The sequence below is a fragment of the Pygocentrus nattereri genome, chromosome 16 (assembly GCF_015220715.1).
Source record: "Pygocentrus nattereri isolate fPygNat1 chromosome 16, fPygNat1.pri, whole genome shotgun sequence".
Classification (NCBI taxonomy): domain Eukaryota; kingdom Metazoa; phylum Chordata; class Actinopteri; order Characiformes; family Serrasalmidae; genus Pygocentrus; species Pygocentrus nattereri.
Window position 1 is genome coordinate 583829 of NC_051226.1, and position 25359 is coordinate 609187.

Here is a 25359-nt window from a genome sequence, read left to right on the forward strand (position 1 = left end):
GTTAGACGCTGTGTTAGGCGCTGTGTTAGACGCTGTGTTAGACGCTGTGTTAAATGTTACTTGCTGTTTTGGGGACGGCGCTCTGTTTTCTTACATGCTCAGATTGAGAGAAACGAAAGAAATCAGAGTGAATATTTACACTGAAAAACCCTTTTACTGACGTCTGGTTCCCATCACCACCACTGTGAACAGTTCTGACTAACTAAGATTATCTAGAACAGAGCGTTTCACTTCATACCGCTCTGTTTACATCTTAAGCAGTTAATTATGCAGGAATTTTGGAAAGATGGGTCCCTTTAAGAAAGGGACACAAAAATGCTGCATAATGTGTCCCTGAATGCCACAGAGTGAATGATCAGTTCTCCCAGGGCTGTTTATGACAGACCTGCACTGTTTATTCTTATTTCGTGTGTTTGCTTTCTGAGTTCTCTTATGATCCTTTATTACTGTTATGTTTACATACATGTGCTGATACATGTACATACCACCATTACAGGAGTAAATAAGGATGAAAATGATTCAGCTGCTCTATATGAAGACATGTTTAGTTTATCACTACCTCTAGATCCTCGTTTGTTTTGGTATGCAAAGCAGTCTCGCCAATAAAACCCTTCAGACCGCTGCTTTGGCTGGTGAATCAATGAATCCGGCGATCCGATTCAGTGAAAAATGATTCCCAGTTCAAAAGAATCGGTTCTGTGAACTGAACTGAATCGAACTCCTCGCCTCCCCTCGCGCGTTTTTTTTTTTCCTACAGCGAGTGGAAACCGTCACTCCGGCAACCTGAAGCGCGCGCTGCATTTTCCCGCCCTTATTCACGCCTACCGCGCTCCGATTGGCTGAAAACCGTCGCGTTTCCGGCGCTCTGATTGGCTACAACATCTTGCGAGTATGACAACTAGCCAATCTTAAAACACGAGGCGCCATGTTACTGACCAATAGGAACACGGGGGGCGGGGTTTGTTGCTATGTGGTTGGGGTGGTGACGCAAGGGCGTCGTCATGGAAACCTCCGACTCTGTGGAAAGCAAAGTAGCATCCCGCTAAAAGTTGCTAGCGGAAGTTTGGCTTTTATATAACTAAAATATCTAAATATGAGGATTTATTGTGATTAAACGTGATTATGTAGTAACTTTATACATTTAAAGTTTCTATGACGCACATTTTGGTTGCAGTTTGTTCATTTATGAACATGTAAACAAAGTTATAATAACAATAATAACACATTTTCTCTCTATGGCACGTTTTTAACACAAAAGCTAAAGCAGATTAGAGCAAAAATCTAAATTACAAGCCTTATAAATAAATGAAAAAAAAATCTAAATAAAATAAACCGGTGACATAATGAAGCAGCACAATAAATGTTCAGAAAATAAAGTGTAAATAAGAGTCCTAATAAGAGTCCTTCACAACAATTTTCACAGAAATGACTTAAAGCATTAATAATCCATAATGTCCTTGGCCACTACAGTGAAATACATTCAAATATTAAAAAAAAATTCAAAACTATGGTTCTTTAGGGTTCTTAGTAAAAGCAAGGGTTCAAAGTAGAACCATGAACACTCACTTGCATGCTGAAAGGGTTCTCTGCATGGGGAAATGGTTCTTCAGATTAATGGAGAATGTGTTAGTATGGTTCTATACAGCACCAAAGCAAGGGTTCTGCTATTGCTACAAGCTTGATGTCGTACATGTAGAAGAACCCTTTTTGGTGCTATGTAGAACCATTTTCATAAAGTAAAAAATGTATGTTTTAGTCCCTCTGCATTCCCTTGGCATTCCCTCAGCATTCCCTCAGCACTCTACAGTCACCCTTATAAAATATCTGGAATATGATCTAAATTAAAAGTGAATTTTAATAATTTTTTAAAATTATCATTTATTTTGAGAAAATTGTCTGACTGTCTTTAGAAGCATTAGCATGGATTCTAGTCATCCACATTGCATGTACTTGCTATTTCAGTGCTAGGAATGCTGCTCATTTACAGCAAAGATCATGTAAAAATGCTTAAAAGGATGTTTAACACATTTTTTGAACAGTTAAATGCATGTAAATGTTAGAATCGGTGCTAAAAAATACCTTAAAAACAAACAAACTCCTTTTATTTCATTTTGATTAGATTTTTATTTTTGATTTAATGTTTACATTTTAGCTATGTTTTAATTATTGTTTATTTTCTACTGTATTTTTATGATTAAAGTTAAATTTTTTATACTTACCTGATTTGAGTATTTATTACGGGGGCAATCGTGGGCTGGAGGTCAGGGAACCGGCCCTGTGACTGGAAGGTCGCCGGTTCGATCCCCAGAGCCGACAGTCCATGACTGAGGTGTCCTTGAGCAAGACACCTAACCCCCAACTGCTCCCCGGGCACCGTGGATAGGGCTGCCCACCGCTCCGGGCAAGTGTGCTCACTGCCCCCTAGTGTGTGTGTATTCACTAGTGTGTATGTGGTGTTTCACTTCACGGATGGGTTAAATGAGGAGGTGGAATTTTATAGTATTAAGTATTTTAGAATATTAAGTATCACTTAATAATAAAACTTAATAAACATATTCAATTTAATTTTTATTATTTATTACGTTATTACGCATTATCATTCCCTGTCTTGGCTCGGCAACACTGTAAATGAGGGTCACCCTCCACGTTCTCTGAGGTCAAATAAAGGTTGGTTGATTGAATCACTCAGGTTCCTTAATCCACCTTCAACAATCCAAGCTGAAGATCTCGTAGAGGTTCTGGACCAGGGGAGAAGTTACTCTATGTAAACAAAATCGTTCAAAGTGTTTTCAGCGTGAATCAGTCTGTTCTAGAAGGTCAGAACCGTTCACAGTGGTGGTGATAGGAACCAGACGTCCCCCTCTAAAAGCTGCTCCCAATGGTGGTGATAGGAACCAGACGTCCCCCTCTAAAAGCTGCTCCCAGTGGTGGTGATGGGAACCAGACGTCCCTCTAAAAGCTCCTACAGAAAGTTCCTACATGAACTGGTTCTGAATTCACTGCCTGATGACTGAGACGCTGTTTTATGAGAGTTTAGAGAACTTCAACTCCATTCATGGTGGAGGGAGACATGCAGGGCGCTGTGCGGCAAAATAGTCCCCAAAGAAAACTCATTATTCCAGATTTTCCACTGTTTTCCATCATCAACATTCCATATAAGCTCAGAAGACTCGTGTAGGTTCTCTGGTGGTTCTGGATGGTAAATAAAGTGTCTATATCTGTGTTGTAGTCATGGCGACGCCTGGTTCCCATCACCACCGCTGTAAAGACGTCTGAACCATTAAACACCACACAGCTCTGAGTCTCTCTGATCACACCTCACACACCCAAAATATATGCAAAAATTTAGCAATACCAGTGGAATTCCCCTTTAAGGGTCTGAAAGTTTCCTGTATCTCCAAAGGAATCCAGTTCCAGCTGGACTGAGTGATTCATCTGAGCGCTGAGGCTCAGGTAGGGAGTGGAGTTCTACAGAAGCAGCGAGCTGGCAGGGTCTGCATGACTAACAGGGGAAAAATGGAGTTTCAGGCCACAAATGGCCGGGTAGCGAGGATTTAAATGTCACACTGGGCCTGCCGCTGCTCTCTCGGCGCTCTCCCCTCGCTCTCTCGCTGAAACAGAACCCAGAGAGACCAGCAGAACGTGGGCTATTTTAGGCCAGACCGCAGCATTTTTGTTTTCAGCCCCACAGCACAGGAGAGAGGGAGGGGGAGAAAGAGGAAACACAGAGGAGGACGAGTCGAGCAAAGCGAAGAAAGCCCAAGCAGAAACAGGCGAGACGTGACCAGGAGACACAGCCGGACGTAAATAACTGTATACACCAATACGCAGCTTCATTAATGACTCCCTAAACTCTGTCCTGTCTGAGCTCCTCACTCTGGCTCTGTGTGTTTGCTCTCCAGCCGTCAGCACTGCTGTAAACAGACCTCACTCTAATTCCTTTACTGGGTCAGAAGAGTTTCTTTTTCATATAAATGTCCTCACTGTGTAATAAAAACCTGAATAAAGCAGTCACTCAGAATGACTCAGAGTGCCGATTTTTATACCACTCAAACAAAACTATTTCTGTTCGGTTCCTGAGGCTAAGACTAAGGCTGGGTTTAGAAAAGACAAGGTATAGGCGCTTCCAGATGCCTGTGGGCGTTATATATGCATCATACACATGGGGTATGTTATTACACATAGCTGTTTACATAGTGGACGTATTGTTCCATATAAGTAAAGACAAATACAATACATATGCAACATATGATTATCACATATAAAGCATTAAATGTATGTAGAATATCATATTTTATCATATTCTCCTATAAAACATAGATATATTTATTATATATAGGTATGTGCACAGATATAATTCATATATATACATAAACATACAATACAATACATATGCAACATATGATTATCACATATAAAGCATTAAATGTATGTAGAATATCATATTTTATCATATTCTCCTATAAAACATAGATATATTTATTATATATAGGTATGTGCACAGATATAATTCATATATATACATAAACATATATATATATATATATATATATATATATACACACACACACACACAGACATATGTATGCAGTAAAACTCCAGCAGCACTGCTGTGTTTGATCCACTCGCACCAGCACAACACACACTAACACACCACCACCACGTCAGTGTTACTGCAGTGCTGAGAATGATCCACCACCCAAATAGTACCTGCTCTGTGAGGGTCCATGGGGGTCCTGACCACTGAAGAACAGGGTAACAGAGTATCAGAGAAACAGATGGACTACAGTCTGTAACTGTAGAACTACAGAGTGCAGCTATACAGTAAGTGGAGCTGATAAAGTGGACAGTGAGCAGAGAAACGAGGAGGTGGTCAGAGTGTTACGCCTGACCGGTGTGTGTATATGTACATACGTATTTTTAAGTTTAAACACTGTATTATTGCGTTTATGAACGTGTCCTACTGTGTAAAAACAAACCTGTGTGTGTGTTCGAGGCGGTGCTGGTTGGTACCGTGGGGGGAGGAAGCACAGCACACGCTTGGCTACCGGCCGAGAACATAAAAACCTCCGTGGGGAGCCCGGAGCGCGGGGGGAGCGCGGGGGGAGCGCGGGGAGGGGGGGCAGGGGAGGAGGGCGCTGGATTGGTGGCTTTGGTAATTGCTTGTCTTGGCTTTGTAAATGTGCTTCCTTCTGCACTTTTGTTGCTGCTCTGAGCAAACTGGATTTAAAAGCCCCCCAACCCCCCCAAAACACACAACCACACTGAACAGAGAGAGACTGGGCTCCCACTCAGAGAGCGAGGGAGTGAGTGAGTGAGAGAGTCAGTGAGACAGCGAGGGAGTGAGTGAGAGACAGAGTGAGTGAGAGAGTGAGTGAGAGTGGGATAGTGAGAGTGAGATAATGAGTGAATGAGATAGTGGGATAGTGAGAGAATGCGTAAGAGAGTTAGTGATAGAGTGAGTGAAATAGTGAGAGAGTGGGATAGTGAGAGAGTGAGTGAGACAGTGAGAGAGTGAGTGACAGAGTGGGAGAGTGGGATAGTGAGAGAGTGAGTGACAGAGTGAGAGGGTGGGATAGTGAGAGAGTAAGTGAGATTATGAGATAGTGAGATAGAGAGTGAGAGAGTGAGTCAGAGTGAGTGAGATAGTGAGAAAGTGTGAGTGAGAGGGTGAGTGAGATAGTGAGTGGGATAGTGAGAGAGTGAGATAGAGAGTGAGATAGAGAGAGAGTGAGTGAGAGAGTGAGTTAGATAGAGAGTGAGTGAGAGTGAGATAGAGAATGAGTGGGATAGTGAGAGAGTGAGTTAGATAGAGAGTGAGTGAAAGAGTGAGTGAGAGAGTGAGATAGAGAGTGAGTGAGAGCGTGAGAAAGAGAATGAGTGGGATAGTGAGAGAGTGAGATAGAGAGTGAGTGAGAGAGTGAGATAGAGAGTGAGTGAGAGAGTGAGATAGAGAGTGAGTGGGATAGTGAGAGAGTGAGAGAATGAGTTAGAGAGTGAGTGAGAGAGTGAGGTAGAGAGTGAGAGAGTGAGATAGAGAGTGAGTGTGATAGTGAGAGAGTGAGATAGAGTGAGTGAGAGAGTGAGATAGAGAGTGAGTGGGATAGTGAGAGAGTGAGTTAGATAGAGAGTGAGTGAGAGAGTGAGATAGAGAGTGAGTGAGAGAGTGAGATAGAGAGTGAGTGGGATAGTGAGAGAGTGAGTTAGATAGAGAGTGAGTGGGATAGTGAGAGAATGAGATGGAGAGTGAGTGAGATAGTGAGATAGAGAGTGAGTGAGAGAGTGAGAGAGTGAGAGAGTGAGTTAGATAGAGAGTGAGTGAGAGAGTGAGATAGAGAGTAAGAGAGTGAGATAGAGAGTGAGTGAGAGAGTGAGATAGAGAGTGAGTGAGAGAGTGAGATAGAGAGTAAGAGAGTGAGATAGAGAGTGAGTGAGAGAGTGAGATAGAGAGTAAGAGAGTGAGATAGAGAGTAAGAGAGTGAGATAGAGAGTGAGTGAGGGAGTGTTTACTAGTTTACTAGTTTACTTTACAGCGTTTTCCACTGTTCAGCAGTGATCTTGTCCCCATGTGGCCATTCAGGCCTTTAACTGCTGAGACTTTCGGGCGCAGACGAGTTGCTGTTCACCTTCACGCTGCTCTCTGATTACATTCTGATGGATCTGTACTTTCTGGAGAACATCTCCTCGCTGACCTTTCAGACACCATAATTAACCGGTTCAGATGTAAACAGAGCAGAGCTGTTCTGAGCAGTTTGGTGTGAAACTCAGTTCTAGATAAACTGACCGAGTCAGAGCTGCTCACAGTGGTGGTGATAGGAACCAGACGTCCCTCTAAAACCTCCTCACAGAAAGTTCCTACATGAACTGGTTCTGAATTCACTGCCTGATGACTGAGACACTGTTTTATGAGAGTTTAGAGAACTTCAACTCCATTCATGGTGGAGGGAGACATGCAGGGCGCTGTGCGGCAAAATAGTCCCCAAAGAAAACTCATTATTCCAGATTTTCCACTGTTTTCCATCATCAACATTCCATATAAGCTCAGAAGACTCGTGTAGGTTCTCTGGTGGTTCTGGATGGTAAATAAAGTGTCTATATCTGTGTTGTCGTCATGGTGATGCCTGGTTCCCATCACTACCACTGTAAAGAAGTCTGGACCGTTTCACACCAAACCCTCTGAACCTCTGATCACACCTCACACACGGGATTATGGGGGAATAATGGTGAAATTTGCCTTTAACTGTTAAGAATTTTCAGAATGAGAAAAAACCCAAAACAAAACAAAAGACCTTTTTGTTCAAAGGCCTCAGAAATTGCTTAGATGTGATAATTGTTTTCACTCTTTTCAAAAATTCTAAAATTTGTTGTTATTTATTTACAGATTTACATTTTTCAGTCTTTTGGACTCCACTGGACATAAAAACATGTTTTTATATGTATGTTGCCTGTTCTCTGCAGAAGACTTATATCAGAGTTTGAAGAACTTCCACATGAAGTAAAAGTTCTGTACAGGACTTTTCCAAGAGCCACAAGTCCAAGAGAACCATTCAGGAGCCTTTATAGTCCAGAGAGGAATCAGGGCTGTGAACTGACCACTTCTGCAGGAGTTGATGTGGTCTGTAATCTGTTCTCTCTGGACTTCCTCTCTCAGAAATCAGCTCATTCAGGAAGTCATTGAGCTCAGAGTGCTTCCTTCCTCAGCGCTGATCACAGCGCAGCTCGCGCCCTCCAGTGGAGCTGAGGAGTCAGTACAACACCCTGCAGAGGCCGACCTGCACGGTCAGCAAAGCTGAAACAGCGTGTCTGATACTCTTTTGCTGGATTTTACATTAAAATATTAGAGAAATCAAACTGTTCAGTGAGGCCAACAGTAGTTAAACAGTATCTGAGTAACTGAGTATCTGAGTAAACGTCATTAGTTTCTGTACTTTAGTATTTTTGGTGTATCAGTACTGAAGTTTCTCCGTTACTGGGCGACTTTCTCCTTTCACTCCACTACATTTCAGAGTCTAATATCCGACTTTTTCCTCCTACATTTTGAGAAATCTGTCGTTCCTTTTGGTTTCTGTGTGTATAAAAACGTAACATGTCAAAACGAAAGAAGCGCAAAGCCAGAGCACCAATCAGGGCCCAGCGGTCACTTTGTTTAGAGCTGGTTTTGACCTGTTGGTCATACCGACCCAGTGCAGCACGCGGTTCAACGTCAGCGCAGCAGCGTAAAACTTTGGGAGAGTCTGTTCAACATAAATGATGAACTAACCTAACTTTGTGTAAATAGAGCTCAATATAGAAATATGTCCACATATGCAGTCGAGACTGACGCGGCTTTTTTCTGAATTTCTACAAACACCATTTCATTTTATAGTAAATGAGTTTGGGCTGGTTTATGTTTATGAACAGACGCCTACAGATCAACATAGTAAAGGAGCTCATCTGTGATCCTGAGTTTAAAGCCAGTTTTTATTCAACTTAAACTTGGAACTAAGTTGTAAATAAATCTGAAACTGAAACTTTGCTTGTGTGTAAAAAGTGATTTCAGAGCCACTCGGTTCTCCCTGATGGAAACTGTTTACCTTCAGTGTTTTGTGCTTCTGATCATTTTAATAGACGTCAGCGTCACTAATTAATGACCTTCTATTAAAAGACTGGTTTACCAAGAGAGACGCTGGAGGACTTTCACCTGAAATGAGTTCATGAAGCCAGTCTGGTTATAAAAATGATAACAGGACATCAGAGCCAGAATTACTCTTTTAGTACTTTTACTTTATACTTAAGTACATTTGAAGGGAAATACTTTAGTACTTTTACTCCAGTGGAGGTCTAAAGGGAGGAACTTCTACTTTACTGGAGGAATATTTTACCTTGGGGGTCTCGAATTTAACTCAGTACATGGTTTGTGTACTTCGTCCAGCGCTGGTGAGTATCCATGTATGATAATACATAGTATGATATATTTGAAATGCATGTATAGCCATATATCTGATTTCTGTAGTGTTCATACAGGTCATGTAACATCTTAAAAACCATGTAAACATCTGATTCTGTGCTCTGTGAGCTTCTTTAACCAAAACCAAACTCCTTGTATGTGTAAACAATCCTGGCCAATAAAGCTTGATTCTGATTCTGATTCTGAAATAAACAACAGGATGTTTTAGGATTTTAACATTTAAACCAAACAAATTTATAATTAAAATGAAGAAGAAATCTTTGAAATTCTGCACTATTTTCGGCTCAGTGTTTAAATGGAAGTGAATGTGTGGGGTTGATGATGTTGGGCTGTTTGTGCTAAAAGCTCAGAGAGTTTTTAGTCTGATCTCCAGTGCAGCTCGAGTTCAGACTCTCAGGTGGGTCTGATCTGCTGATCAGAGGATTTTGATCAAACCTGTGGAGTCGACTCGAGTGCTCACTGTCTTTACAGCAAAGAGGGACACACCAACAAATGCTGAGAAATTCTGAGTGAACGGTAGAATCTTTAAAATCGCATGACTTGGCCACCATGCAGACAGGCTGTTAAAACTGCCATATCTACTCAGCACCAGCAGCTTTTGCCTGACATGATCCAGTCAGAGTCTCCATCAGTATTAAAGACCTGTCCACCCATCTGCAAACCAGTAGCCCCACTGTTACTCCAGCTACTACTTCGGCTAGTGTAAACCCCGGAGCGTCATTTCCAGTCTGTAAACTGGAGTCTTTTGATGGTAATCCCGAAAGGTAGCGGCTTTTTGTTACAGTGCTCTGTGTTTTTAACAACTCACCACCAAGCACAGACCAAATCCGTCTCCTGTCTTACTGGCAAGGCTTCAGACTGGGCTACCGTGGTGTGGGAGAATATGCATATCCATAGAAAGACTTCCGTAGTTTTTGACCACTCTGCTGAGGGACAATCTAGCGGTGAACTGCTCCTTGCCTTAAAGCAGGGTAATCACTCCATTGCCTCCTACGCTTGGAGTTTCGTACATTAGCTGCAGGTAGTGGGTGAAACGAAGCTGCCCTCAAGGTTGTTTTTCGAGGTTTTAACCGAACTATCCTGTCGAGACAACAAACTTTCATTGGATCGTCTCATTTCACTTTCCATACATCTGGATCAGCTTCTGAGTAAATGCCCCAAGGAATGCATAAAACAGTCCAATCCAGTTAATGCTAAGGTCCAGAACGTAGTTTCCAGTCCTGTCACATTCGGCGTGACTGTGGACTGCGTCCACACAGAGTCCAGAGTCCGCCACCCCCGGGAGAGTTCCCACAAAGGGGTTGGTTTCCAAGTCATTCTTCTTACCTGTCTCTGTATGTCTCTGCCAACAAATGCCTATTTGTGTTTAAGCCTTGATCGACTCTGGAGTCGAGGGTAACTTCATTCATCAAGACGTCCTTACCACACCGTCTCACTGTCTTCGTCCTTGATGGACTTCCCTTGGGACAATCACCCATAACACGCAGAACTAAACCCGTTCAGTTACAATACAGTTTTTCACATAATGAGGAGATTTCATTCCTGGTCCTCCTGTCCTCTGATTACTCACTCATTTTAGGTCTACCCTGGTTAGAGAAGCACAATCTGGTAATTTCGTGGTCATAACATGACATTTTGTCTTGGTCCCCTTTTGTTCACTGTCTATTTAGATGCCACGTCTCTGTAAAGTCTACTACCATAGAGAGTCCTAATAATTCCAAACCTGGTAATGTCCCTGAGGTGTAATCTGACCTGATCGAAGTGTTTCGTAAAGAGAAAGCTACGATGTTGCCACCTCATCACCCATATGACTGTGCTATAGACCTGATAGATAATGCTTCTCTGCCCAAGTCTCGCATATATCTTCTTACACGTGAGGAGGAACAGGCTATGGAGGAGTGTATTGATGAAGCTCTTGCACAGGGGTCCATACGCCCATCCAAGTTTCCCGCTGCATCTGGGATGGTGGGTTAAGACCCTGCATTGACTATCGTGCCCTCAATGATGTGACTACAAAGTTCGCTTACCCTCTTCCACTGATCCCAGTGGCTCTCGAACAGCTGAGAGGTGGGCAATATTTCACTAAATTAAATCTACGCAGTGCCTACAATTTAGTCTGCATTCGAGGTTGAGATAAGTAAGTGATACTTTTTTGATCCCACAAACGGGGAAATTCCACCTCCGCATTTAACCCATCCGTGAAGTGAAACACCACATACACACTAGTGAACACACACACACTAGGGGGCAGTGAGCACACTTGCCCGGAGTGGTGGGCAGCCCAATCCGCAGCGCCCGGGGAGCAGTTGGGGGTTAGGTGTCTTGCTCAAGGACACCTCAGTCATGGACTGTCAGCCCTGGGGATCGAACTGGCAACCTTCCGGTCACAGGGCCGGTTCCCTAACCTCCAGCCCACGACTGCCCCCAAAGCCCGGGAGGAGCCGCTGAGCCTCGGCGAGAGAGAGGGAGGGAGAGTAAAGGTCGCTTCTGAAGTGCGATGAATGGAAAACTGCCTTTGTTGCCACTAGGAGGCATTACAAATACCAGGTCATGAGCTATGGATTAGCGAATGCCCCAACAGTGTTTCAGTCCTTCATTAATGACGTTCTACGTTCTACTGATAAGTTCTACAGGCGTGGTTATGAGCGATCAAAAGGTAGAAGCCGTTACTAGTTGGTCCATCCCAAAGTCAGTCAAGGAACTACAGCGTTTTCTGGGTTTCGCCAACTTTTACAGAGGTTTCATCTACAACTGCCATTCCATTGTAGCCCCTCTTACTGCTCTTCTCAAGGGTTCTCCCAGGAGACTACTGTGGTTGGTCCAGGCGGACGCTGCTTTTAATAATTTAAAACGCGCTTTTACCACAGCATCCATACTGAACCATCCTGACCCCAACTCCCCACTCATTGTCGAAGCCGATGCATTTGAGACAGGGGTAGGGGAAGTGCTATCACAACATAGTGGAAGTCCACCCAAGCTCCACCCTGTTGATTTCTACTCTCACAAGTTATCACCAGCAGAACTGAATTATGGCATAGGGGAGCGGGAAGTTAGCTTTGCAGGAGTGGCATCACTGGCTGGAGGAGGCTGCACATCCGTTTCAGGTACTGACTGATCATAAGAACTTAGAATATCTTCACACAGTCTCATCAGGCATGTTGGTCTTTCTTCTGTTCTCGATTTAGATTCTCTATCACAAATCGTCCTGGTAACCGTAACATGAAGGCTGATGCTCTGTCTTGAGTGTTCCAGGAGGAACGCAGGGAAGAGGTTCAGGCAGAGGCAGAACTTCCTTCCACCCTCAGTAACATTTGTACCGATTCGTTGGGAACTTGAGTAGAAATAGAACATTCACTAGCTGAAATATCCACACATGAGGGATGTCCTGAAGGAAAACTACGTTCCTGAGAGATTAAGAGACAGATTAATCACATGGTCACATTCTTCATTAACCTCTGGTCATCCTGGGGAGACACACAGCAGCTCATTTCAGCATGTTACTGGTGGGAATCCCTCAGGGAGGACGTACATAGATTTGTAGCCTCTTGTTTGACATGTGCTCAAAGTAAGACTCCCAAAACGATACCCACAGGAAAACTCATGCCATTGCCTGTTCCAACTCGTCTATGGTCACAGTCCTAGACTTCGTCACAGACCTACCTCCTTCGGAGGGCTACACTACGATACTCACTATTATTGACCGTTTCTCACACAGTGTCAAGTTCCATCCCTTTCCGTCCCTGCCTAGTGCTATGGACATGGCTCTTCCCTTTACACACACATTTTCAAACATTTCGGTGTTCCTGAAAATATTCTGTCAGAGAGAGGTACACAGTTTACATCGAGGGTTTGGAGGGCCTTTTTCGAGCATTTAGGAGTGAGTATCAGTCTCACCTCTGGCTATCACCCTCAGACAAACAGTCAATGTGAGAGAACTAATCAGGAATTGGGAAAATTCCTCTGATTGTACTGTTACAAGAACCCTAAAGACTGGTCCTAGTTCTTTCTGTGGGCTGAGTTAGCTCAGAACTCTCTTGTTAACTCTACCATAGGTATTACCGTTTCAGTGCATCCTCGGTTATCAACCACCCCAGCACCCTGGACAGTTACATCTTCTGTCCCTGCAGTCGATGGATGTGGTGGAGTGAGGAAGTATGGGAGGAAACCAACATGCACATAGAAGAAGCTTTACAATGTTACAAGGAGCAGGCCGAGAGACACTGTGGTGAGACCCCCTCCTATCAGCCTGGTGACTGTGTGTGGCTGTCAACCAGGGATTTCAGGTTTGAGGGAGAAAATTGGTCCGTATCGAGTTTCTAAGAAGTCAAATGTCACTTACTGGCTGGAATTGCCTGCTCGGTATCGCATGTCCAATGCTTTTCAAGTTTCTTTCCTCAAGCCTGTTGTTCCTGGGAACTGCAATATCTCATCGACTGGGAGGGTTATGGTCCTGAGGAGCGTTGCTGGGTCCCTGCTAAGGATGTGTTAGATCCAGGTCTCACCACAGGCTTCCATGCTCAGTTTCCTGAAAAGTTCGCTCCGAGGCCAAGAGGTCGCCCCAGGGGTTCCATCTCTAGATCCTGCCCAGTTTGTCGCTCATCTCACTCCCTGAGTCCTCATCCTGTCCAGTCCTCCACCAGTACAGGGGTTCCATCCACCAGTTCCTGCGGTTGTGTGGGGGTGGCTCATCATGGTCGCTCTTGAGCTGAATTTCTTGATATGAAAATACTGTAGAAATATTGTAATAGCAATAATGATCATTATTATTACTATAATAATAATACAAATACTACCACTAATAATAATAACAGTTATTATTATGATTAGTATGATTGTTATATTTATTGTAGAGACAATTGTCATGAAGGGTGTAAACAGTGCTCAGCAGGCCTGGCGGGTCCATGAGCTGTTTTTTTTGCTCCAGTTGTGTAATTAGCAGAGATGAATGGTCAGCACGGTGCAGTAATCGGTCATTTTAACCGCCGATCAATGCGCAGAGTGAAACCTGCTTAAGTGCGAAGCTGATTTTGGCTCAGACGGACAGAAAGCAGTACAGTCTCGTAGTTTACGGCCTTAGAAAAGCATCGTGTCCACAAACAGCTGCACTAGTGCTTTCAAACCTGACCTCAGCTCACAGAGGTCTTCATACGCTACTGAGGAGACGACGCAGATGATGATGGAGGGAAAACACGAGGCCCACGGAGGAGGAACTGATAACAACCAGCACAACAAGGCACACAAAGGTATTTTCAATATTCAGGCCTGAGTTAGACCGATAAATCAATGTGATCGGTTATTAATCTCAGCGTTACTGAGCTCTGCTAAAGCCTGAGTAGACTGATAAATCAATGTGATCAGTTATTAATCTCAGCGTTACTGAGCTCTGCTAAAGCCTGAGTAGACTGATAAATCAATGTGATCAGTTATTAATCTCAGCGTTACTGAGCTCTGCTAAAGCCTGAGTAGACTGATAAATCAATGTGATCGGTTATTAATCTCAGCGTTACTGAGCTCTGCTAAAGCCTGAGTAGACTGATAAATCAATGTGATCGGTTATTAATCTCAGCGTTACTGAGCTCTGCTAAAGCCTGAGTAGACTGATAAATCAATGTGATCGGTTATTAATCTCAGCGTTACTGAGCTCTGCTAAAGCCTGAGTAGACTGATTAATCAATGTGATCGGTTATTAATCTCAGTGTTACTGAGCTCTGCTAATGTCTGAGTAGACTGATAAATCAATGTGATCAGTTATTAATCTCAGTGTTACTGAGCTCTGCTAAAGCCTGAGTAGACTGATAAATCAATGTGATCGGTTATTAATCTCAGCGTTACTGAGCTCTGCTAAAGTCTGAGTAGACTGATAAAACAATGTGATCGGTTATTAATCTCAGCGTTACTGAGCTCTGCTAAAGTCTGAGTAGACTGATAAATCAATGTGATCGGTTATTAATCTCAGCGTTACTGAGCTCTGCTAAAGCCTGAGTAGACTGATAAAACAATGTGATCGGTTATTAATCTCAGCGTTATTGAGCTCTGCTAAAGCCTGAGTAGACTGATAAATCAATGTGATCGGTTATTAATCTCAGCATTACTGAGCTCTGCTAAAGCCTGAGTAGACTGATAAATCAATGTGATCAGTTATTAATCTCAGCGTTACTGAGCTCTGCTAAAGCCTGAGTAGACTGATAAATCAATGTGATCAGTTATTAATCTCAGCGTTACTGAGCTCTGCTAAAGCCTGAGTAGACTGATAAATCAATGTGATCGGTTATTAATCTCAGCGTTACTGAGCTCTGCTAAAGCCTGAGTAGACTGATAAATCAATGTGATCGGTTATTAATCTCAGCGTTACTGAGCTCTGCTAAAGTCTGAGTAGACTGATAAATCAATGTGATCAGTTATTAATCTCAGCATTACTGAGCTCTGCTAAAGCCTGAGTAGACTGATAAATCAATGTGATCGGTTATTAATCTCAGCGTTACTGAGCTCTGCTAAAGCCTGAGTAGACTGATAAATCAATGTGATCAGTTATTAATCTCAGTGTTACTGAGCTCTGCTAAAGCCTGAGTAGACTGATAAATCAATGTGATCAGTTATTAATCTCAGCGTTACTGAGCTCTGCTAAAGCCTGAGTAGACTGATAAATCAATGGGATCAGTTATTAATCTCAGTGTTACTGAGCTCTGCTAAAGCCTGAGTAGACTGATAAATCAATGTGATCAGTTATTAATCTCAGTGTTACTGAGCTCTGCTAAAGCCTGAGTAGACTGATAAATCAATGTGATCAGTTATTAATCTCAGCGTTACTGAGCTCTGCTAAAGCCTGAGTAGACTGATAAATCAATGTGATCAGTTATTAATCTCAGTGTTACTGAGCTCTGCTAAAGTCTGAGTAGACTGATAAATCAATGTGATCAGTTATTAATCTCAGTGTTACTGAGCTCTGCTAAAGCCTGAGTAGACTGATAAATCAATGTGATCGGTTATTAATCTCAGTGTTACTGAGCTCTGCTAAAGTCTGAGTAGACTGATAAATCAATGTGATCGGTTATTAATCTCAGCGTTACTGAGCTCTGCTAAAGCCTGAGTAGACTGATAAATCAATGTGATCGGTTATTAATCTCAGCGTTACTGAGCTCTGCTAAAGTCTGAGTAGACTGATAAATCAATGTGATCAGTTATTAATCTCAGTGTTACTGAGCTCTGCTAAAGCCTGAGTAGACTGATAAATCAATGTGATCGGTTATTAATCTCAGTGTTACTGAGCTCTGCTAAAGCCTGAGTAGACTGATAAATCAATGTCATCGGTTACTAATCTCAGCGTTACTGAGCTCTGCTAAAGCCTGAGTAGACTGATAAATCAATGTGATCGGTTATTAATCTCAGCGTTACTGAGCTCTGCTAAAGCCTGAGTAGACTGATAAATCAATGTGATCGGTTATTAATCTCAGCGTTACTGAGCTCTGCTAAAGCCTGAGTAGACTGATAAATCAATGTCATCGGTTATTAATCTCAGCGTTACTGAGCTCTGCTAAAGCCTGAGTAGACTGATAAATCAATGTGATCAGTTATTAATCTCAGCGTTACTGAGCTCTGCTAAAGCCTGAGTAGACTGATAAATCAATGTGATCGGTTATTAATCTCAGCGTTACTGAGCTCTGCTAAAGCCTGAGTAGACTGATAAATCAATGTGATCAGTTATTAATCTCAGCGTTACTGAGCTCTGCTAAAGCCTGAGTAGACTGATAAATCAATGTGATCGGTTATTAATCTCAGCGTTACTGAGCTCTGCTAAAGCCTGAGTAGACTGATAAATCAATGTGATCGGTTATTAATCTCAGCGTTACTGAGCTCTGCTAAAGCCTGAGTAGACTGATAAATCAATGTGATCAGTTATTAATCTCAGCGTTACTGAGCTCTGCTAAAGCCTGAGTAGACTGATAAATCAATGTGATCAGTTATTAATCTCAGCGTTACTGAGCTCTGCTAAAGTCTGAGTAGACTGATAAATCAATGTGATCGGTTATTAATCTCAGCGTTACTGAGCTCTGCTAAAGTCTGAGTAGACTGATAAATCAATGTGATCGGTTATTAATCTCAGCGTTACTGAGCTCTGCTAAAGCCTGAGTAGACTGATAAATCAATGTGATCAGTTATTAATCTCAGTGTTACTGAGCTCTGCTAAAGTCTGAGTAGACTGATAAATCAATGTGATCGGTTATTAATCTCAGCGTTACTGAGCTCTGCTAAAGCCTGAGTAGACTGATAAATCAATGTGATCAGTTATTAATCTCAGCGTTACTGAGCTCTGCTAAAGCCTGAGTAGACTGATAAATCAATGTGATCAGTTATTAATCTCAGTGTTACTGAGCTCTGCTAAAGTCTGAGTAGACTGATAAATCAATGTGATCGGTTATTAATCTCAGCGTTACTGAGCTCTGCTAAAGCCTGAGTAGACTGATAAATCAATGTGATCGGTTATTAATCTCAGCGTTACTGAGCTCTGCTAAAGCCTGAGTAGACTGATAAATCAATGTGATCGGTTATTAATCTCAGCGTTACTGAGCTCTGCTAAAGCCTGAGTAGACTGATAAATCAATGTGATCGGTTATTAATCTCAGCGTTACTGAGCTCTGCTAATGTCTGAGTAGACTGATAAATCAATGTGATCGGTTATTAATCTCAGCGTTACTGAGCTCTGCTAAAGCCTGAGTAGACTGATAAATCAATGTGATCGGTTATTAATCTCAGCGTTATTGAGCTCTGCTAAAGCCTGAGTAGACTGATAAATCAATGTGATCGGTTATTAATCTCAGCGTTATTGAGCTCTGCTAAAGTCTGAGTAGACTGATAAATCAATGTGATCGGTTATTAATCTCAGCGTTACTGAGCTCTGCTAAAGCCTGAGTAGACTGATAAATCAATGTGATCGGTTATTAATCTCAGCGTTACTGAGCTCTGCTAAAGCCTGAGTAGACTGATAAATCAATGTGATCGGTTATTAATCTCAGCGTTACTGAGCTCTGCTAAAGCCTGAGTAGACTGATAAATCAATGTGATCAGTTATTAATCTCAGTGTTACTGAGCTCTGCTAAAGTCTGAGTAGACTGATAAATCAATGTGATCGGTTATTAATCTCAGCGTTACTGAGCTCTGCTAAAGCCTGAGTAGACTGATAAATCAATGTGATCGGTTATTAATCTCAGTGTTACTGAGCTCTGCTAAAGCCTGAGTAGACTGATAAATCAATGTGATCGGTTATTAATCTCAGCGTTATTGAGCTCTGCTAAAGTCTGAGTAGACTGATAAATCAATGTGATCGGTTATTAATCTCAGCGTTACTGAGCTCTGCTAAAGCCTGAGTAGACTGATAAATCAATGTGATCGGTTATTAATCTCAGCGTTACTGAGCTCTGCTAAAGCTGGAGTAGACTGATAAATCAATGTGATCAGTTATTAATCTCAGCGTTACTGAGCTCTGCTAAAGTCTGAGTAGACTGATAAATCAATGTGATCGGTTATTAATCTCAGCGTTACTGAGCGCTGCTAAAGCCTGAGTAGACTGATAAATCAATGTGATCAGTTATTAATCTCAGCGTTACTGAGCTCTGCTAAAGCCTGAGTAGACTGATAAATCAATGTGATCGGTTATTAATCTCAGTGTTACTGAGCTCTGCTAAAGCCTGAGTAGACTGATAAATCAATGTGATCAGTTATTAATCTCAGTGTTACTGAGCTCTGCTAAAGCCTGAGTAGACTGATAAATCAATGTGATCAGTTATTAATCTCAGTGTTACTGAGCTCTGCTAAAGCCTGAGTAGACTGATAAATCAATGTGATCGGTTATTAATCTCAGCGTTACTGAGCTCTGCTAAAGCCTGAGTAGACTGATAAATCAATGTGATCGGTTATTAATCTCAGCGTTACTGAGCTCTGCTAAAGCCTGAGTAGACTGATAAATCAATGTGATCAGTTATTAATCTCAGCGTTACTGAGCTCTGCTAAAGCCTGAGTAGACTGATAAATCAATGTGATCGGTTATTAATCTCAGCGTTACTGAGCTCTGCTAAAGCCTGAGTAGACTGATAAATCAGCTGTATGAACTATATAAATTATATAAAACGTGTATTAATCGGGGGGCGGCACGGTGGTGTGGTGGGTAGCGCTGTCGCCTCACAGCAAGAAGCCTGGGTTCGATTCCCCGGCCGGGTAACCGGGGTCCTCTCTGTGTGGAGTCTGCATGTTCTCCCCGTGTCTGCGTGGGTTTCCTCCGGGTTCTCCGGTTTCCTCCCAAGACATGCAGTCAGGCCAGTTGGACCTGCTAAATTGCCCCTGGGTGTGAGTGACTGTCTGTGTCTGTCTGTCTGCCCTGTGATGGACTGGCGACCTGTCCAGGGTGTATCCTGCCTTCCGCCCGAAGACTGCTGGGATAGGCTCCAGCACCCCCCCGCGACCCTGACGGAGAAGCAGCTTAGAAAATGGATGGATGTATTAATCGGACCTTTAAACGGCTTTCCCGTTGGTGTTCAATTATGATATTTATGTGCTAAAAATACAGCTATGATATGGCCCTATTATTATTATTATTATTATTATTATTACTATTATTATTATTATTATGTACAGCTGGTCATTATGAATCACCACTAACTAATCCAAGAGCGCGAGGCGGGATTAGGCAGAATCGAGACGGGGGTTGGCTGGGGGGGTGGGGGGGATCTTTGACGTCAGTTGCCATGGCAACACACCCGTAAACCACGCCCCTTCCCTCTCCCACTAAGCCCCGCCCCTTTCACCCTGCATCCTTCCATAATGGTACAGCCTTCAGCATCAGCGGCGGAGCGAGCGAGCAGCAGAGACCCAGCCTCCCTCTCTCTCTCTCTCTCTCTCTCTCTCTCCGCCTCCGTCTCTCTATCAGTCTTTCTTTTTTCCTTCTTTTTAATCGTCGTCTCTTTGTTTTGCGCCCATATTCCCACCGTCATTTTGTTTTTTAAACCCCCCAGTCCCCCCCACCCTCCTCGCCTGTCCGTCATGGTCTCTCCGCGAAGCCCGTCGGGATGTTCTGAGTGAGCGGGACTCGGGCATCGTCAGGCCGGCGCGGAATGGTAGGTGTCTCGGCGCGGGGACGGTGGATGCTGGAAGCCGCTGGACGGGTGGGGTTGGGCGGGGTGTGGAGCTGTGGAGAGCCCTGTCTCCCCTCCGAGAGCCAAACGCAGCGAACGGTTCCACAGTGGAGAGGAGGGGGGCGTTGTTTTGCCTCTGTGGTCCATCAGGTCTGCATTACTGACCCGAGCATCATTTCAGCACCACACACTTCAAAAGATGCTTCTTCAGGGGTTCTCTAGTAAAGAGAATGGTTCTGTTTAGAACCATAAGCCCTGCATGCATCCACTGGCCTGCTTAAATGTTTCTTGACGTGGTGAGACGACTCCTCAGATTGATGGAGAATGTGTTGTGCATGGTTCTGTATAGAACCCTTGGTATATGGAACCATTTGCATGCTTAAATGGTTCTTCAGAGTGAAGGAGAATGTTGTATGTGGTTTTGTGTGGAGCCTTGTTCTGTATGGCACCGAAAAAGGGTTCTGCTATTGTTACTTTATCGAGTCCCAGAAGAACCCTTTTTAGTGCTGCAACATATTCTCCATGCAAAGAGCCATTTAAACGGTCCAGTATCTAATCAGAACCATTGCCTTCCCTAAAGAACCCTCAAAGAACCATCGTTTTCAAGTGTGCAGTGAGTGCGTTCAAGTGTTTGCACGCGACTGGGACGAGGTCATCAGCGACTGACGATGGATTGTATCGGGTGGTATTTTATCGTATGTATTGTGTTTAAAGCCGCGTGAGGGGCCGAACGTTTACAGTGACGCGGCGTTTAATCCCAGATGAGCCGCTGTGCTGAAGGTGACTGCGGCGGCATGATGCTGCTGTGAAACACTGAGGCCGTCCTGCATCCTCTGCATCCTCTGCATCCTCTGCGTCCTCCTCAGCTGTGTGTGTTTATCAGGGCAGCTCTCTTTCTCCCCCTCTCCTCCCCGAATAGCCAGGATTTGGTTGCCAGGCCTGATGCGGCTGTAAAGAATGGGCTTCTGTACAGAGCGCTGCCTTCTTGTCCAGCGCTGTTTGGCTAATTTTGGTGATAATCATCTGCTTAGTGCCTGCGTTTCATCCGCATGCGCTTTCCTCACCCGACGAAGGCAGTTGGTGTTTTTTTTGGGTTCTAAACTTTGCTGCTGTGAACAGATGCAATTCGCAGCGCTTTTCTGAAAATGGGCCAATCCCTGCTGGGACTCTGCCCGAGTCTGCCAATGGCTGGGCTGAATGCGAAGCCAGCCTTAAGGAAACAGGACACAATGGCGTGTATTCGCTGTGCATTCATCTCGTGTACATCCAGATGGACCTGCTGCATTTTGTGTTGATGAGATCAATGCAGTGAAGGTCAGATTAAACCACACGTGTGCTGAACAGCGTGCATGTGCAGGCCTGCAGCCACAGCGCATCTCACATGCAAGCGGCACGCAACGCTCTCCAGCCCCGGACACGGCTGCACCAATCGAAAGAGGCACAGGCCTCCGGATCTGTAGATGTGGACTGTCTCTCTGTGACGCGGAGTCAGTGCAGTCAGGGGCTAGGGCTGTTTGACCTATTGATACGGCGATATATCGCCAGTGAACGGCTGGACCCAGAAATTTGGCTGTTTGTACATTCATTGGGTAGATTTTTGATTTTGGGATTTGTCTTTTGGTTCTTTTGGCTAAACGGATCCTATCAATAAGGCCGATACTGTCACGTTTGGGAGGAACTTGGGCCCAGTCCCGTTTCTTATTTTTTTTCTCCTTGCCCCTCTGAACTGAGCTACAGGGCAGTGGTTGAGATCTTCCTCTGAAATGAGCCCCTCTAATAAAAGAGCATCACTCCATTATCAGCTACTAGCGCCGCTCTGTAGGCGACCCTGCCCGTCTGCAGGAACAGCAGAGGAGGGGAAAGTTCAGCTCCTCACCTCGCTTAGATAGATAGATAGATAGATAGATAGATAGATAGATAGATAGATAGATAGATAGATAAAAGTTGCATCAGTATTTCCGTGTAACGTGCACAGTGAGCGTCATTACACTAGCAGCTGTCATCTATGGCACAGTGTGTATTAATCGGAGAGGAGATACTGTGATTTTCCCATTCTACCTTAAATGGTGTTCAGTCCTGATGGCTGAGGTGCCGTACTGTAACAGCTGCCCCATTTAAGGTGGAACGGGAAATTTAGCTGCCGAGACGTCGGCAGTAGCAGCGGTTTTTATACTTGTTATGAAGAAAACGACCAAAATTCACTAAACTAATACAATTCGATGGTTATCGTAATTTTTTAACGGGTCTCTTTGGTCTCATGTTCTCCGTCTCGCTGGTTTGTCAGTTCTCCTCACGTCTCTCTGTTTGGGGTCTCTGAAAAACCTCTGATTGGAGGGTCAATGCTTCACCCTAGCACCATAAAGCGTTCTTCTTTTGTTGCAAGCTCGACAGTGAAACCCTGAAGAACCATCCTTTTAAAGAGTCTGCAGCTAACGGAACGCTGTGGAGTCACACGTTCATCCCCAGAGTGTCTCGTTCTGCTGAATAACTACGGAGCTAACAAACAAACAAACATTTCACAGTCGTAAACAGACTCGGCGCCGCCTGCTGGCCATGCTAGAGCACCGAGGAAGGAGCTAGAGCCGGCTTTGTCCTCGTGACGTGTCGGTAAACTCGTTTACAGTTTTGATTCATTTACATTTATTCACCTCAACCCAGCACACAGTTCACATGCTGACGGTGGCAGTAAACGCCTGTGAGTCTGACGCCGGACGCTGGACAGCCGGATGAAATCATCTCAGACCATTACGTCATAATTACGACCGGCCTGTTTACACGCCGAGGAGGAAGGAGATGGTGAACCAAACGAAGGAAAGCTCTGTCAGTGGCCTTTGGGGTCAGTGGTCACCCCTTATCTTTGGCCTTCCTCTATTTGGGAAGGCGGTGGTGAGAGATGCCTCAGTGTGAGCGATTAAAGAGGCCGGGGCTCCGTTAAAGGTGCAGCGTGGGAGATTTTCAGGGATCTATTAGCAGAAACAGGATACAGTAACAGAACCATGTTCTCATTAGTGTTTGATCGCCTGTAACTACGAATCGCTGTGTTGAACCCCTCATCAGCTCTGCTCACCACTTCTCCTGTCGTTCTACAACGTTTTCCTGAATTAGTTCGTCATTCAAGACGGTCAAATCTGCGTTTGTTTGTGTGTAACTTTGATGAATAAGAGCCAATATGTTCTGTGATCTGAATACAGTTTGATATTATGCTACAATTAATATTTACGATATCAGACATTCGGACAAATAGTGCAATCTTTTCTACTGTTTTATTAAAGCCCCACTATGTGCGTTTTGGGGATTTGGAGACCTCTATGGTGAACCTCTGTAACTACATGCAGCGGGCAGAACAGCATTTTGTAGTGCTGGTTATGGGGCGACTTGATATTTCAGCCTATTTTTTATTCTCCTCACTCAGGATCGGCACTTCTTTCAGTTTTAACAGCAAAAATCTTACATAGTGCAGCTTTAAAAATGCTTCCTTGAAATATTTACACTCTGCCAGTATTTAAATATATTTGTCTTTTAAGAAGACCGCTTGAGTTTGTTAATTATACGACATGTTTTGACCAGGCGCTTGTTTCTTTAGTGTTTGATCGCCTGTAACTACGAATCGTTGTGTTGAGCCCTTCGTATCTACACAGGGAGCAGCTCCTCTTCAACAGAGGCTGCCGGACACAAAACACAGTAAGAAGGACGAAGTCTTATTCAGATTTTCCCCATTCCACCTTAAACGGTGCAGCAGTTATATTCTCTTGCCTGAGGCTGCACCATTTAAGGTGGAATGGGAAAATTTAAATAAGAAGCTGTGACTTACCTGCAGTGCTTATGCAGCATTAATCACTGTAAATAAGTTAAGTGATACTTTATTAATCCCACAAACGGGGAAATCCCACCTCCGCATTTAACCCATCCAGGAAGTGACACACCACATACACACTAGTGAACACACACACACACACACACACTAGGGGCAGTGAGCACACTTGCCCGGAGCCCAGGGAGCAATTGGGGGTTAGGTGTCTTGCTCAAGGACACCTTGGACTGTCAGCACTGGGGATTGAACCAGTAACCTTCCGGTCACAGGGCTGGTTCCCTGACCTCCAGCCCACAACTGCCCCCAAATGAATGAATATAACTACATCAGGGTCAGATGTCCTGAATAGACTATTAAATGAAATAAGCTTAATATAAAACCAGAGGAAAAACAATCACATCAACGAGTTCTCTGGGCTTCACCAACCACCACACAGACATCAGCCTGGATCACTGCGTTCCCTCCGTTATAGAACCCTATCCCACTTTCTGAGAGCGATATTCCTGAAATAGTGGAATTCTGGACAGTTCTTTCTTAAACTGCCGCTCTGTAATGGTACTGAATGCAGTCCAGCAGCGAAGCTGACCTCCCCAAAATGGTGATGGCATTGACGTTGCCTGGTTGAGTCCAAAATTACATCGTTATCTGTGTTGAGTTTCAGAACCCAAGTTTTGACAAACAGAGGATCAGACTTATTATTTATCACAAGAAAAGTGAGGGAGAGTGAATCTTCCCCGCCAAAGAAGAGAAAACATGAAGAAGCAAAACGAAATGGGGACAGACGATGTCAGAAAACCTGACGACCACCACTGGGTTCTGCTAGACGCTTGGAAAAGGTGGGGTGAGGGAGGGGATTGAGCTGGGCGCAGTCTGCAACCTCACCACTAGATGCCACTAAATCTTACACACTGCACCTATAAAGCGCATGACTTGCTTTTCTGCTCAGCAGACTGACTTCTGTCTTAAAGGATGGGCTTGTTTTCTCAGCCAGGCCCGCAATGGACTGGCCTTTGCTTTTAAACCGCCGTTCGTCTGTTAAAGAGGCAGATGTTCTGTGTGTTGAGGTAATTGAAATGGGAAAAATGTAATACAGTATAAAAATGCTTCAATACACGATGTGTTATAGTATTTATTATATGAGATGTGTGATCAGTTGGAACAGAGGAAGAAGAACCAGCAGTGCTGGTTTTAAAAAATGCTATCAAATCAATTTTTATTCAGTATTTGTCACTAAATCCAGTTAAACAGGACAAATTTTACTCTCTTTATAATGAAACATGCAGTTAGTCAGTGTCTCATATATATATATATATACATATATATATATATATATATATATATATATATATATATATATATATATATATATATATATATATATACAAGGACAAGGAAAAAACCTGCTTTACTTTTAATGTAAGTCATTGGAACCAGAATTTTTGGGCCTTTTATTTTGGTCTATTCTTCATGACATTTTT

General features: G+C 43.5%; 1 protein-coding gene across 9 annotated transcripts in view; it reads left to right on the forward strand.

Annotated features, from left to right (window-relative positions):
• Positions 1–19804: 19804 nt before the first annotated feature.
• Positions 19805–25359, forward strand: part of mapk10 (mitogen-activated protein kinase 10) — a 163744-nt gene continuing 158189 nt past the window's right edge. For 3 of the 9 annotated variants that reach the window (XM_037546083.1, XM_037546078.1, XM_037546084.1), the window contains exon 1: positions 19810–20052. In XM_037546083.1, the coding sequence (XP_037401980.1) occupies positions 20050–20052 (3 nt within the window). In that variant the 5' untranslated portion in view covers positions 19810–20049. Of the gene's footprint in view, positions 20053–25359 lie in introns of all 9 variants that reach the window. The other 6 variants (XM_037546081.1, XM_037546085.1, XM_037546079.1 and 3 more) reach the window with 5 other exon arrangements.